The 14,460-nt window shown below is 51.0% G+C and overlaps 2 protein-coding genes and 1 long non-coding RNA gene across 4 annotated transcripts in view; 2 read left to right on the top strand and 1 right to left on the bottom strand.

The window, feature by feature from the left end:
• MMP25 (matrix metallopeptidase 25) overlaps window positions 1-2,076 on the top strand; it is a 34,822-nt gene extending 32,746 nt beyond the window's left edge. For both annotated transcript variants that reach the window (XM_074322840.2, XM_074322837.2), the window contains one exon: window positions 93-2,076. In XM_074322840.2, coding sequence (XP_074178941.2) covers window positions 93-364 — 272 coding nt within the window. In that variant the 3' untranslated portion in view covers window positions 365-2,076. The remainder of the gene's footprint in view (window positions 1-92) is intronic.
• Window positions 2,077-3,574: 1,498 nt separating this feature from the next.
• On the bottom strand, window positions 3,575-12,545 carry LOC148756846 (uncharacterized). The gene is made up of 5 exons (XR_016022606.1): window positions 10,675-12,545; window positions 10,234-10,366; window positions 9,365-9,463; window positions 8,630-8,726; window positions 3,575-3,798 (listed from the first exon to the last, which is right to left on the bottom strand). It is a non-coding gene; the product is annotated as an uncharacterized LOC148756846 (long non-coding RNA).
• Window positions 4,532-7,909, top strand: LOC109436333 (uncharacterized). The gene is made up of 6 exons (XM_088801314.1): window positions 4,532-4,548; window positions 4,670-4,711; window positions 6,145-6,198; window positions 6,554-6,580; window positions 6,758-6,817; window positions 7,362-7,909. Exons 2-6 carry the CDS (start codon window positions 4,697-4,699, stop codon window positions 7,650-7,652), a joined length of 447 nt encoding a protein of 148 aa, XP_088657440.1. The 5' UTR covers window positions 4,532-4,548; window positions 4,670-4,696; the 3' UTR covers window positions 7,653-7,909.
• Window positions 12,546-14,460: the final 1,915 nt, after the last annotated feature.

Below are 14,460 nucleotides of genomic sequence, written 5' to 3'. Positions count from 1 at the left end.
TGGGGGGTTTCTGGGAGCCCTCGGGAGGGGCGGGGCTTGGGGCAGCCTGGGGTAGCCTGGACCAGTCCCGCAGCGTCTCCTCCGACCCGCAGGTGATACCTACTTCATTAAGGGCACCCACTACTGGAAATTTCCCAAGGGCAGCGTCAAGGCCGAGCCGGACTCCCCCCAACCCATGGGCCCCCAGTGGCTGGACTGCCCGGCCCCCAGTTCTGGCCCTCGCTCCCCCAAGGACCCCAAAGTGACTCCCAAGCCCGGAACCTGCGATTGTCAGTGCGAGATCAACCAGGCCGCGGGGCAGCCGACGGTGCCCCTCCTGCTGCTCCTTCTGCCCCTGCTTGTGGGGGGCGTCGCCTCCAGCTGAGGGGGGACAGGGCCTATACGGAGGGACGGAGGTCTCCCACCGCGGGCCTGTGGGCAGCTGTGATCACTGCTGAGCCCCATCCTCTGTTCCCAGGGGCGGGCTCAGAGCGGTTGGGCTGGGCTGATGCCTGTGGAGCTAAGACCAAGTGACAGGAGGACAAAGGCTGGCCTTTGGACGGAACACAGGAAGTGTTCGGCTTCACCTACCCCCACCCGATCCCCGGAACCCTCCCCCACCTCGAGTTTTCCCCGCAGGACTTTCCTTTTCCCGGAATAGGTGGCTTTTCTAGGAGAGCAGCAAGCTGACTCCCGGTAGCATTCCCCTGCCTGGCAACAGTGGTTTGGTCTGTTTGGGTCTTTAGAGAACAGGCTTGATTGGGAGACTGAAGTCCAGCCCCTCACACACCACTGCTCTGAGTTTTCCAGAAGCTCTTCACCCTGCCCTGCTTCCACCGTGTCCCAGTCAACACCACAAGGGTGGGCACCTGGGATCCAGCAGGGAGACCACCCCTGAGGACGCCAGTACTGCAGGTTCCATTAGGGCAACCATCTCTAATCCAGCCTGTGGACCTCCTTGCTGGTCACCACCTGGACCCAGAACTGCTCCTATTCAATAGGACACCCTGCTATCCTTAAAAACCAATTTCCGCTGACAACTGGAGTGGCTGCGGTTCCCTCAAGAACCCCTTGGGTCAGCTCAATGCTGGTGGAAAGACAGTGGACTGAGTACCTTCTTAGTTCAGGGTCACTAACTCCTCAGTACTCCTAGGTGACAAGTGGGTGGACTCTGGGCCACCTCATTCACCACCACCCCCCCACACACACTCTTCACAGAATTCAGGATCTAAAACTGCCTCTGGAACTGCTCTTCTGCAATGTTCCACATCAGAATAACCTAGGGACATTAAAAATGCTGATCCCATGCCTTCACCCTGAAGTGTCACTCAGGTCAGCCCAGGAGTCTGCATTTGAACAAGCTGGGGGTCAGTTGGGTGGCCTGATGGGCAAGGGTGTTGGGCCAACAGTTCCCATCTCTTGTCTCGTGGCTTTTTTCCGTCTCTGCCATGTTTTTCCAGAAGCCATACAGAGCCAAGCTGATAGCCTTGGTTGAGAGGGGTCAGCCCCATGGGTAGAGTCACTTAGTGACCACTTCTTGAGTTGCCATCCAGCCTCATGAGCCCACAGTCCTACATGGAGCCAAGACTGTGGGCTGTAGTCCCAGGGAGCGGGGACGGTACCCACCATTAGTCAGGACAAATAGACCATTGTGAGGGCAACAGCCAGTCATCTTCAACCAGCCTGTGACCTGAGAATTCTAAGCCACCAGAAAACCATCTGGGCCTCTGTCAGGATCTATTTGAAGTATAGGGGGGCGGGGAACTTGTATTTAAACACTTGTCAGCCTCGTTCATGAGGACAATAAAGATGACTGGAGAGAAAGTCCTTCATTTCTTCTGAGCACAGATGGACCCTTTGTGGCAGGAACTTGACAGACTTGAATAGCTCTGCTTTGCGGAGTTGGAATCCGGAGTTGGTGGGTGGCAGGGGATGGAAGGAGAATGAGTGGGACGAGGAAGCGGAGAGGAACCCAAAAGCTGGTTGGGGGAGCCCAGAGGAGGGGTGTCCAATGTAAAATTTGAGGCTGCTTTCAGTGCTGCATGGAAACTACTCCTCCAGCCTTTAAGAATTAATTAAACCTACTATGCAAAAATATGTCAAATTGATTAATATTATTTTTAAAATGGTACAATCCCCTAATCAAAATCTAAAACGTTTGTACTTCAAAGGACACCATCAAAAAGTAAAAACACAACCCACAGAATGGGAAATAATATTTGTAAATGCTATATCTGATAAGGTACTTGTATCTACAATACATAAACACTCTACAGCTTCATAATAAAAACAAATAACCCAATTTTTAAATGGGCAAAGGATCAGAGTATACATTTCTCCAAGGAAGAGATATGAAAGGCCAATAAGCACATGAAAAGGTGCTCAACATCATTAATCATGAGAAAATGCAAATCAAAACCATAATGTGATACCATTTCACACCCACTAGCACGCCTAGAATCGAAAAGACAAAATAGCAAGTGTTGGTGAGGATGTGGTGAAATTGAGCCCTCATACACTGCCTCTTGGAATATAAAACGGTGCAGGAGCTTTGGAAGAGTCCGGTGGTACCTCAAAAAGTTAAAAACATAGTTACCATATGACCTATCAATTCTACTCCTATATACTCAAGAGAAGAAAACATGTCCACACAGAAACATGTACATGAATGTTCACAGCAGTGTCATTCATACTTGACAAGAGGTGGAAACAACCCAAATGTCCATTAGTAGATAAACAAAATGCAATCTATACGTAGTGTGGAATATTATTCAGCCATAAAAAGGAATGACCAGTGACACATGCTACAATGTGGATGAACCTTGAAAATGACACTCTAAGTGAAAGAAACCAGCCATAGAAAGGTGACATACTGTATGATTCCACTTATGTGAAATGTCCAGAATAGGTAAATCTATAAAAACAAAAAGCAGATTAGTGGTTACCTAGGCCTGGTGGGGGGTGATGATGTGGGGATTTCGAGTTGATGGCTAAGGGGTATAGAATGTCTTTTTGAGGTGATGAAAATGCTCGGAAATTACTTGTGATGGCTGAACACTTCTGGGCATTGAATTGTACACATTACTGAGTGAATTCTTTGTCTGTGAATTATATTTCACTAGCTATACAAAAATGGTACAGTCCACAATGAAACATGTAATGTCTTGAGACAGTGGCCTTTGTGAGACAGTCATGGAGGGCAATGGGACAGGCTTCTAGAGATGAAGGGCAGAAATAATACATGTACCAGAAGCAAGACCAGCTCCTTTCTCTCCTACACTGAAATTCACACACAGCTCAGGGAAGGATTTGAAATTCCTGGGTGTGGAAAATCGGTTTCAGACACTTGAATGGGCTCCTAAGGGGCAGGGAGATGCCAGCTGAGGTCTAGTTAACTCAAGTGAGCCTTTCACCAAGCAAGTGTGATTTGTAGGTCTGACCCTGTGGGGCTCACACGGTGGCCCCTCAGGAGCCTGGGTCCTCAAAGAGGATGATAGCGGTGGAATTGTGTTCCCACAAAATTCATAGACTGGAATCCTAACTGCCAGTACCTCAGAATGTGAGCTTCATAGAAGAGAGAGTCTTCACAGAGGGATGAAGTTAAATGAGTTTATTAGGGTGGGTCCTAATCCGATGCAACCAGTGTCCCCATAAAAGTGGGAAGTTAGAGAGAACACATATACAGGGAGAGAACGCCACGTCAACACGAGGACGGCCATCTGCAAACCTCGGATTGAGGCCTGGAACTGGTTTTTCCCACATGGCCCTCAGAAGGAACCAACTCTGCAACAGCTGGATTTCCACTTCTCGCCTCCAGAACTGTGAGAGAATAAATGTGTGTTGTTTACCACCCATTGTGTGGTGCTTTGTTCAGGCAGCCCTGGGACACAATACAGAGGGTGAGACTGTGCTAAGTTGTGTGGGGCTTTGGCCCAGAGTGGGTATTAGGGAAGAGCTGAGAGGTGAGCCAGACTGTGTGGGACAAACCCACCTCAGGGGTCTTGCAGGTCCTGCCATGTCCTGAGTTGGAGCTGCTATAGAACTACCTTCTCTGGACTTGGGAGCCAGGGCGTACCCTGTTCAAGGGACCTGGATGCCGTTTCACTTGACCTTCAACTGGATGACTTTTTTCTAGGGAACTCTGGGAAATAACTCAGCCAGCTTTCCCAAGTCTGGAATTCCTCTCTGCCCCTCCTTCCTTTCAGACTGATGGGGTTGGGGGGGGGGGGGAGCATAGAGAAGAGGCCGATTCCACCCCAGTTCAGAGAGTGGAGGAGAAAAGGCCAGGGACCCAGAGTATAATGGACTTGGCCTCTCCTCCCAAGGCCCTCAGACCTCCCTCTCCCTGTCTTTCCTCCCTTCTGTCTGCCCCTCCCTCTCAGTTTTTGTCACCGCCCCCTACACACACACACACACACAGGCACAGAGTCACTCAGATATGCATCCTGTCCTAGGGCAGGCACCACCCTTCCCTAGCTCCACCCTCCCTCCTCTGCTCTTAAACCAGCTGGACCTTCCTCTGGTGCCCAAACCTCAGCTGTGCTCTGTGCTGGGAGGATCTGACACAAGGTAACTGGATCAGTGGTCCCCCATTCCCCCCAGGGAGCTGCTGCCAAAGGCACTTTGTAGGTGTGGAGGGAGAGGCTTCTCCTCGGAGACAATTCTCCTCACAACTGTTCCTCCCCACCAGGCCGCAGTCCCCGAACCCTGAGAAACCATGAGCTACTCCAAGGTGAGTGAGAGCCAGTGATGGGGAAACGGTGGGCCCTGGAGTCCCATTTCAACTGTGTCCTCTCTCTCCCACCAATACAGCCACCACCTCCTGGCCCTTCCTATGGACCTGGCTCTGTTCCATCATCACTGGGCCGTTGGAAGGACCCTGGGGAGTCAGGGGGTCATGGGTATGTGACCATACGGTTAACAGGCCCCAGTCTCATATGGACCTGAGCCTGGTAGGTCAAATGACCTGCTGTCACTGTACTGAATTCTGAGTAGTTTTTGACAAGGGGCCCCACAGTTTCATTTTGCGCAGAATCCTTTGCTTCATGTAGCAGGTCCTGGTTGTGGGGCCAGAATTCCTTTCTGGGAAGTGAATAGTGGGGTCAGCTCTGTGTGTGTGTGAGAAGAGGCATGTTTCGTGTGTGTCAGAGGCACTGAGGGACAATGGGTTTTTTGGGACAAGGTGTGACTTTAAGAATTAGACCCAATGTCCTCGTGGGTATACCTGGGGAATGCAGGGTCCGGAGGTCAGAAGAAACACCAATCCCAGTAGACCCTTTATACCCTAAAAAGCTGGGGGTAGGGGGTGGGCATTGTTTTCCTGGAAACTTAACATCCAATCTGGTGCCTGAACTGGCATCCCAGGACTGGAATGGGCCTCGTCTATTCCGCCCTTCTGTGGTGCCCTCCAACCTCTCCATACCCTACCACTCCCTGCGACCCCAACTGTGAGGGTGATCGATTCTTCCAGGGTGCTCTGGGACTTGTGACACTAGGACTGTGGACTGATGGCATGGAATTATCCAGGGCTCAGGGGCCACGTTGTGGCCATAAGGTGGAGACTCGTGAGGAGGAAGTCTATGGGGTGCCACCTGTCTGTCTGGTTGAGCCAAGTGTCTGGGGGTGAGAATGGGATTGGGGAGTTGTGGGCCTGCCAGGTCAGCAGTCGGGAAGAGCAGCTGGATGCAGGCACACCTGTGTCACTGTTGCCACCTCAGAGAGGGATGGTCACTGCCAATTCCTACCAAGGCCAACTCTCACCCGGAACCATAGGGGGTTGGATACCTGGGAACCAAGTTGCACTGCACACTCTAAAGCAAGATTCATACTTGTATGCTTGATTGTTGTGGTGAGTGTATTTGTATGTGTGCGTCTGTGTGTGTGTGTGTGTGTGTGTGTGTGTGTGTCTGTGTGTGTGTGTGTAACAGGTCTGGGGGTAGGAGGGTCATATAACCTGAGTATCACGGTTACCTCCACGGATACCCTTAGAAAAAGTTGAGAAGCTGAGAACCAGGATGATAAGATGGTTCCACATGAATGGGTGGGGGCTAGGGGTTGAGTGAGGGCCTGGTTTCTACTGTGGGAAACTGAGAATGTCCTGGTACACTGAGACCGAGGAGGGAGAAAGATCAGGCTTCTTTGCCCTAACTCTGTCTCTCTTCACAGCACCAGGGTGTAGACACGGTCTGTGATCATTTGGAAAACAACAGAGAAGACCAGGTGGGTCTGTCTCCCCACTCCTGTGCTCTGCATCATGGGAGTGGGATGGAGTGGTTTCACAGTGACAATGATGGTGATGATGATGAAGGTGCCACCTCAGGTTGTCTCATTCCTCATAGTGGACAAAATTCACACCTGTGTGGCAGATGAGTGCACAGGTGGAGATGCAGGACTCAGGGAGGCTGAGGGGGTGTCCAAGTCATTGGACATACTGTCCATACACTGGGATGCCAGACACCTGGTCCCAGGCACCTAGCTGGACCCAGCTGTGGGAGGTGGTGAGCAGAGCACAGAGGTTAAGACTGACAGTGAGGGAGGCAGGAGGAATTTAAACCAAGTGATTTTTGCCCTGCAGGTCCAGTCAGCACTAACTGAGAGGGAGGTGAGTTTTGGCCTTGCCCCGCCCCCAAAGCTTAGTCCCCAGGAGCTGGGCAGGGACACGTTATTGGGTGGACTCCTGGCTCCCTTGTGACTCACCTGGACCATGGAGGTCACAGTGGTGACTGCGGGTGGCAGCAGACAGGAGCACGTCTGAAGCCTCCCACCCTGCTCTCCCCAGAACCAAGTCACTGAGGATTCGCTTAATGTCGTGGATGCTCACCATCAGAGCAACAACCAGGTGAGGCTGAGGCGCTTGTCACAGCCCTCCGTGCTTCCCCTTCACCCCTGCTCTCTGTTGATTTTGGTGCATCCACGTGTGTTCAGCCACCCTGAGTGGGAGTGGGCTGGGGTGTGTGTGAGTGGAAGGATGGTTGCGGGGCTCAGGAGGGGGCAGCCCAGCACACCGTGGCCAGAGCCCTGCCTTCAGTTCCATGCAATATGAGGAACTGCCTGGGCTTGGTGCTGGCCTCAATGGCCGGTCAGCCACCATTCAGGTACAGCCATCACGGTTTGGCCACTGAGGGGAATTATGGGACCGAGCCTCTGGGAGACCTTCTCTGTGTGTGGAGTTTTGGGCAGGATTATAGGCAGTTTCCACATATTGGCTCGTGTCCTGCATACTCCAGAGCAATGTTCATACTTTTGTGTTTGATTGCCGTGTGAGTGTATTGGTGTGTGTGTGTGTGTGTGTGTGTGTGTGTGTGTAACAGGCTGGGAGGCCTCAGCCAGCGGCACCTGGGGCTGCACCCTCGACAGAACCCTGAACATCCCCATCCCCACAGGAATCTACTCCTTCAGTTTTCAAAGAGAAGCGGGCACTACGTAGTCGAAACCATTGCAGAGACCAGAGCCCCTCTGGCCCTGATAAGAAAATTGAAGGTGCAGGGGCCAAACAGCCTGAGGAGAGCTTCTTCGTCTGGGGATGTAAGATGTTCAAAGAGAAGCTGGAGAAGGTGATCCAGGTGTTGAAGAATTGGACGCACTTGGTGGAGGCGTTGACTGACTTGTCCAAGTCAGTAAACAGCATCTTGGAGAATATTAAGTGTTTCTCCTCTGTGGCACAGTCTTCCTGAGTAGCTTCCAGGTCTCAGGGCCTCATAGAGTTTAGGAGGATCACGGTCACACCTAGTAGTCCTCTGATTCCCCCTTTGTTGTAAATAACCTCCTGAAGTAACCTTGCCCTCCTGCTCACCCTTGACCTGTCCTTGACAACCTCCCTCCTCACCTCCTCCCTTGCACAGCCTCTCCACCCCGCCTGCCTGGGTTTCCTTCTATACGTCTGACCTGTTACTCTCACTACAGCTTTTAAATAAAAGTTGGTCGCACAAAATTGAGTGCCTGTCGGGATGTGGGGGTGGGACACAGGGAGACTAGTGGTTACAGGGAGAAACTGTGCCTCTGACGGACCCAGGCTGGGGTCCCAGCTCTGGTGAGCAAGAACAAGACACCCGACCTCTTTAATCTATAAATGGAGCACTGGTCACACTGGCCATGGACTTATGTTGAGAAATCGAATATTTCAGCCTGTGCTTTACACATAGTAGGTGCTCATTAATTACCCACTCCTAGGCAGTAAGGAGCTCACGCCTTGGGGGTTGGCCCTTTTCTTATCCTGACCTCTCTTTTTGGGCCTTTGTCCCTCAATGTGGGCTGGGGCCTGTGAAACTCCTTCATCTTTCTCCCAACATCAGAGGCCTAAGGGTTGGGGCAGTGTGTGTGTGTGTGTGTGTGTGTGTGTGTGTGTATGTGTGTGTGAGTGGGGACTAGAGTGCACCCATATGTGGACCAGGAAGGAAGGCAGAGTTGGGAGGGGGCAGCAGTCTGATCGCTGGGCCTGTGGCCTCACCTGGGCCTGCAAATGCATAGACTGGGGGAGCCTGGGAAGACCTCAGGGCGCCAGCACAGCTCACCATTTCTGAGGCCACATCCGCCCCCCACTCCCCAGTCCTGACTTCCTGCCTCACGCCCATGCCTGCAGACCAGCTTTGCATGCAGGCGTGATTGGCAGCAAACAGAAGCTGCTGTGATGAAGATCAAGGTGGGGCCTTACCTGAGGAATAGAACAGGAAGAAAGGGGAAGAAACGGGTCTGGTGAGGAGAAAACACATCAGCAGAAGGATGCGGAGAGAGGGTGGGAGCCAGTTGGCCTGAAAAACAGAGACATTTCTTGGGTCAGTGTCCTGCATCCTCATCTGCCAGGGTCTTCAGACCCTTTGGATGGTAGGAATGAACTCTTGATGCCTACAAAGACCGCCACCTAGAGGCCAGCAGACAGTCCTGCAGGAGGCCATGGCTGGACCCTGACCCTGACAGTAGCTTCTTGGTGGCCCTGATAATCCTGAAGGGCTCTGCCCAACCCAGGAGGGGACTGGGGGAAGGGTTTTGTTTCAGCTTGGCCCTGGCCCCTTCCTTCCTGAGGAGGAAGGCAGCCCAGCCTGAGAGTTCCTTTTCGCAGAGCCCCTCTCAGGCCCACATACCTCCCTCCTTCACTTCCAAGGGATACTTCTGATGCCCTTACACTGGAAGGCCCACCTCTGGCCTGAGTCTCTGGCTCCAAGGGGCCGCCCACTGCAGGTCATGACCAGCCTTCCCTTACCCTTGGCCATATCCTCACCTCTCCTCCCTGTCATCATTCAAGTTATTGGACAGCCTGTCCCTGCATTTCTCAAGTGACCCTGTGTCAAACCTCCACTGACCTCTCCTCATGTCCTCCCACTTGATTCTTCTTGCAGAGAAAACCCTCCCTCTGTGCTGAAGCCACCAGGGGCTTTGTGGCGCCACCAACCTCTTGATGTCACTGTCATGGGGAGCCTAGGTCATGCCTTCGTAGCTCATCTCCCTGGATATGCTTCTTCTGAAGCTACTTCCATCCAGCAGCCGAGGCCTAAAGGAGTTCATTGTTAACAATGAAATAACTCCCAGCCTAAAACCCTCCCGTCTTCCCACCGTGAATGAATTGTGACCCTGGCCTGTAAGGCCCTGTTTACATCATCAGGTCCCTGCAGATCTCCCCTCGTGGACAACATTCTCTAGCCTCCTGCAAAGCTCCTCTCATCTCAGGACCTTTGCCCATGCTGTTCCCTGTCTGGGATGCCCTTCCCTGCTTACCTGTGTTTGCCTCGTTTTGTATTGCAGGCCTTGTTCCCCTCAATAGCCCAGCACATTCCCTGGCCCCTAGTAGCAGGTGCTCAAGAAATAAGCTTTCAATGATACAAGTTCTCCCATCTCATGCCGAACTCTTAGTTGACTACCCATCTTTCCTCCTCGAAACTTTCTTTCCTGAGGTCTTCCATGAGTTGAATTTGTTTTGGACATCTGGTGACTGTACCTCAGTCTTCCTGTCAACGCCCAAATGCACTGACTTTTCCCACCTGTTCCTTGTGCCCTGGGGAAATGAGTTCTCCTTTCCAAACATTTGTTAAAGAGCAGATATGTGTCAGGTGGGTAGAGCGGCAAGGGAACGCAGACATAGTGTCTTAGTGGGTGAAAAGCCACAGGCTGAAACAGGAAGTTTCGGTGTGCTCTGTTTCTCACCAGTGCGGTGTTTCTCACCAGAAGTCACGATTTAAAATCTGTTTCTCTTATGAAGCTCTTATTTTCATCTTTGTTACAAAAACAAATAAAAAATAAATTAAAAAAACAAAAAAATCTTACCAGAGAATTCTTCAAGAAAGTTATGTTTATCAGTTCCTTCTTTGTGTTACTGAAATTTCCTGCACCAAGAATGCACAGTACCCCCATTTTCAGTACATTTTCAAGATCAAGCACTGAAACACTGGGCAATGTTCTAATTTAGAAAGAGAAACAGATGATTTTTAGAAATGTAATCATTCAGCGCTATGGAAAAATGCTCCATTGAACCATCTGGTCACTAATGTGGTCATGTTGTCAGTGACTGGCCCGGGGGAGCCTGGCCAGTCCCGCAGCGTCTCCTCCACCCCTTAGGTGAAACCTACTATTTGTAGGGCGCCCACTAGGGGCGCTTTCCCAAGGGCAGTGTCAAGGCCGACCAGGACTCCCCACAACCCATGGGCCCCTAGAAGGTGAACTGCGGGCCCCAGCGCTGGCCCTCGCTCCTCCTGGCCCCCAAATTACTTTCAAACCCGGAACCTGTGATGGTCAGTGGGAGATCAACCGGGTGGCGGGGCAGCCTTTGGTGCCCTTCCTGCTGCCCCTGCTTGTGGGGGGCGTCGCCTCCATCTGAGGGGGTAGGGGGTCAATACGGAGGGGCCCGGGTCTCCCACCGCGGGTTTGTGGGAAATTGTGATCGCTGCCAAGCCCCAGAGTTGGGCTCAGAGCAGTTGGGTATGGGCCGTGGTGGGTGGAGCTAAACCCAGGGGAGAAGGGGACAAACGCCGGAAGTGTTCAGCTTCGCCAACTCCCACCCTGCCCCCACCTCGCGTTGACCTCACAGGACTTTCCTTTCCCGGAATAGGCCGCTTTTCTAGGACAGCAGCAAGCTGACTCCGTGTAGCGTTCCTCTGCCTGGCCACAGTGGCTCAGTCTGTTTGGGTGTTTTAGAGAACAGGATTGAACGGGAGACTGAAGTCCAGCCCCTCAGTCCCCACTGCTCTGAGTTTTCCAGAAGCTCTTTACACTGCCCTGCTTCCACCATGTCCCAGTCAACACCACATGGGTGGGTACCTGGGATCCAGCAGGCAGACCACCCCTGAGCACCAGCTGCACGTCTGGGTGTCCCCAGTAGCCATGAGGGGCCACCCTCTATAATCCAGCCTGTGGACCTCCTTGCTGGTCACCACCTGGAGCCAGAACTGCTCCTATTCAATAGGACATCCGGCTATCCCTAAAAACCAACTCCGCTTACACACTGCAGTGTCTGCAGTTCCCTCAAGAACCCCATGGGTCAGCTCAATGCTGGTGGAAAGACAGTGGATCGAGTACCTTCTTAGTTCAGGATCACTAATTCCTTAGTACTTCTAGGTGACAAATGGGTGGAACCTGGGCCTCCTCATTCACACCCCTCCGCCCACCACCACACTCTTCACAGAATTCAGGATCTAAGACTGTCTCTAGAACCCTGTTTCTGCAATGTTCCACATCAGAATCGTCTAGAGACCTTAAAAATGCTGATCCCATGCCCTCACCCTGAAGTGTCACTCAAGGTAGGCCCAGGAGTCTGCATTTGATCAAGCTGGGGGTCAGTTGGGTGGCCTGATTGGAAAGGATTGGGCCAGCAGCTCCCATCTCTGTCTCGTGGCTTTTCTGTGTCTCTGCCATGTCCTCCTAGGAGTCATAAAGAGCCACGCTGATAGCCTTGGTTGAGAGGGTCCGCCCATGGATAGGGTCACGTAGCAGCCACTTCTTGAGTTGCTATCCAGCCTCATGGCCGCACAGTGCTGCATGGAGCCAAGACTGTGGGCTGTAGTCCCAGGGAGCGGGGACGGTGCCCACTATTTGTCAGGACAAGTAGACCATTATGAGGGAAACAGCCAGGCATCTTCAACCAGTCTGTCACCTGAGAATTCTAAGCCACCAGAAAACCATCTGGGCCTCTGTTGGGATCTATTTGAAGTATGAGGAGGGGGTTTGGGGGGGGTCTTTTATTTAAACACTTGTCAGCCCTGCTCACGAGGACAATAAAAATGACTGGAGAGAAAGTCCTTCATTTCTTCTGAGCACAGATGGACCCTTTGTGGCAGGAACTTGACAACCTGAATAGCTCTGCTTTGCGGAGTTGGAATCCGGAGTTGGTGGGTGGCAGGGGAGGGAAGGAGAATGAATGGGAAGAGGAAGCAGAGAGAAGAACCCAAAAGCTGGTTGGGGGAGCCCAGAGGAGGGGTGTCCAATGTAAAATTTGAGGCTGCTCTCAGTGCTACATGGAAACTACTCCTCCAGCCTTTAAGAATTAATTAAGCCTACTATGCAAAAATATCATGTCAAATTGATTAATATTATTTTTAAAATGGTACAATCCCCTAATTAAAATCTAAAACTTTGTACTTCACAGGACACCATCAAAAAGCAAACAGACAACCAAAAGAATGGGAAAAAATATTTGCAAATGCTATGCCTGATAAGGTACTGGTATCTAGAATACACAAACACTCTATACAATTTCATAATAAAAAGACAACCAAATATTAAAATGGTCAAAGGATCACAGTATACATTTCTCCAAGGAAGATATATACAAGGCCAATAAGCACGTGAAAAGGTGCTCAACATCATTAATCATGAGAAAATGCAAATCAAAACCATAATGGGATACCATTTCACATCCACTAGCACGCCTAGAATCAAAAAGACAAAATAGTAAATGTTAGGATGTGGAGAAATTGGAGCCCTGGTACACTGCCGCTCGGAATGTAATGGTGCAGGCACTTTGGAAATGAGTCTGGTGGTACCTGAAAAAGTTCAAAAGATAGTTACCGTACACCTATAAATTCTACTCCTATATACTCAAGAGAAAAACACATATGTCCACACAGAGACGTGTACATGACTATTCATAGCAGTGTTATTCATACTAGCCGTGAGGTGGAATCAGCCTAAATGTCCATCAATAGATGAATGGGTAAAATGCAGTCTATCCATACTGTGCAATAATAATTATTCAGCCGTAAAAAGGAATGAAGCAGCGACACATGCTACATTGTGGATAAACCATGAAAATGTCACGCTAAGTGAAAGAAACCAGACACAGAAAGGTGACATACAGTATGATTCCACTTATATGAAATGTCCAGAATAGGTAAATCTACAGAGACAAAAAGCAGATTAGCGGTTACCTAGGCCTCGTGGAGGGGTGGTGATGTGGGGATTTGGGGATGATGGCTAAGGGGTGCAGGATGTCTTTCTGAGGTGATGAAAATGCTCTGAAGTTGTTTGTGATGCCTGAACACTTCTGGGCGTAGAATGTACACGTTACTAGGCGACTTGTATTGTCTGTGAATTATATCTGGCTAAAACTATAAAAAAAAATTGTATACATTCCACAATGAAACACAAAATGTCTTCAGATGGTGGCCTTTGTGAGACAGTCATGGAGGGCAACGGGACAGGCTTCTACAGATGAAGGGCAAAAATAATACATGTACCTGAAGCAAGACCAGCTCCCTTCTCTCTCTCCCTCCATCAAATTCCAAGACAGCTCAGGGAAGGATTTGGACTTCCTGTGTGTGGAAAAGGGATTTCAGACACTTGAATGGGCTCCTAAGGGGCAGGGAGATGCCAGCTGAGGTCTAGTTAACCCAAGTGAACCTTTCACCAAGCAAGTATGGTTTGTAGATCTGTCCCTGTGGGGCTCACACGGTGGCCCCTCAGGAGCCTGGGTCCTCAAAGAGGATGATAGGGGTGGAATTGTGTTCCCCCAAAATCCATATGCTGGAATCCTAACCGCCAGTACCTCAGATGTGAGCTTCATAGGAGAGAGAGTCTTCACAGAAGGATGAAGTTAAATGAGTTTATCCGATGCAACCAGTGTCCCCATAAAAGTGGGAAGTTGGGACAGAACACATATACAGGGAGAGAACGCCACGTGAACACGAGGACGGCCATCTGCAAGCCTAGGATTGAGGCCTGGAACCGATTTTTCCCTCATGGCCCTCAGAAGGAACCAACTCTGCAACAGCTGGATTTCCACTTCTAGCCTCCAGAACTGTGAGAGAGTAAATGTGTGTTGTTTACCACCCATTGTGTGGTGCTTTGTTCAGGCAGCCCTGGGACACTAATACAGAGGGCGAGACAATGGCTGTGCTGAGCTGTGTGGGGCTTTGGCCCAGAGTGGGTGTTAGGGAAGAGCTGAGAGGTGAGCCAGGCTGTGTGGGACGAACCTACCTCAGGGGTCTTGCAGGTCCTGCCATGTCCCGAGCCTGGAACTGCTATAGAAACTTCTCTGTACTTGGGAGCTGGGGTGCACTC

This window comes from Rhinolophus sinicus, chromosome 10 (genome assembly GCF_057876585.1).
Source record: "Rhinolophus sinicus isolate RSI-liver-muscle chromosome 10, RSI-T2T, whole genome shotgun sequence".
NCBI classification, from domain to species: domain Eukaryota; kingdom Metazoa; phylum Chordata; class Mammalia; order Chiroptera; family Rhinolophidae; genus Rhinolophus; species Rhinolophus sinicus.
This window is presented reverse-complemented; position numbering and strand designations above follow the sequence as displayed.

What these genes read in the sequence shown, in the direction of transcription:
- LOC109436333 (XM_088801314.1), top strand. An exon ending in CAGCACTAACTGAGAGGGAG is followed by an intron (nt 6,581 to 6,757) that starts GTGAGTTTTGGC and finishes TGCTCTCCCCAG; the next exon opens with AACCAAGTCACTGAGGATTC. An exon ending in ACCATCAGAGCAACAACCAG is followed by an intron (nt 6,818 to 7,361) that starts GTGAGGCTGAGG and finishes CCATCCCCACAG; the next exon opens with GAATCTACTCCTTCAGTTTT.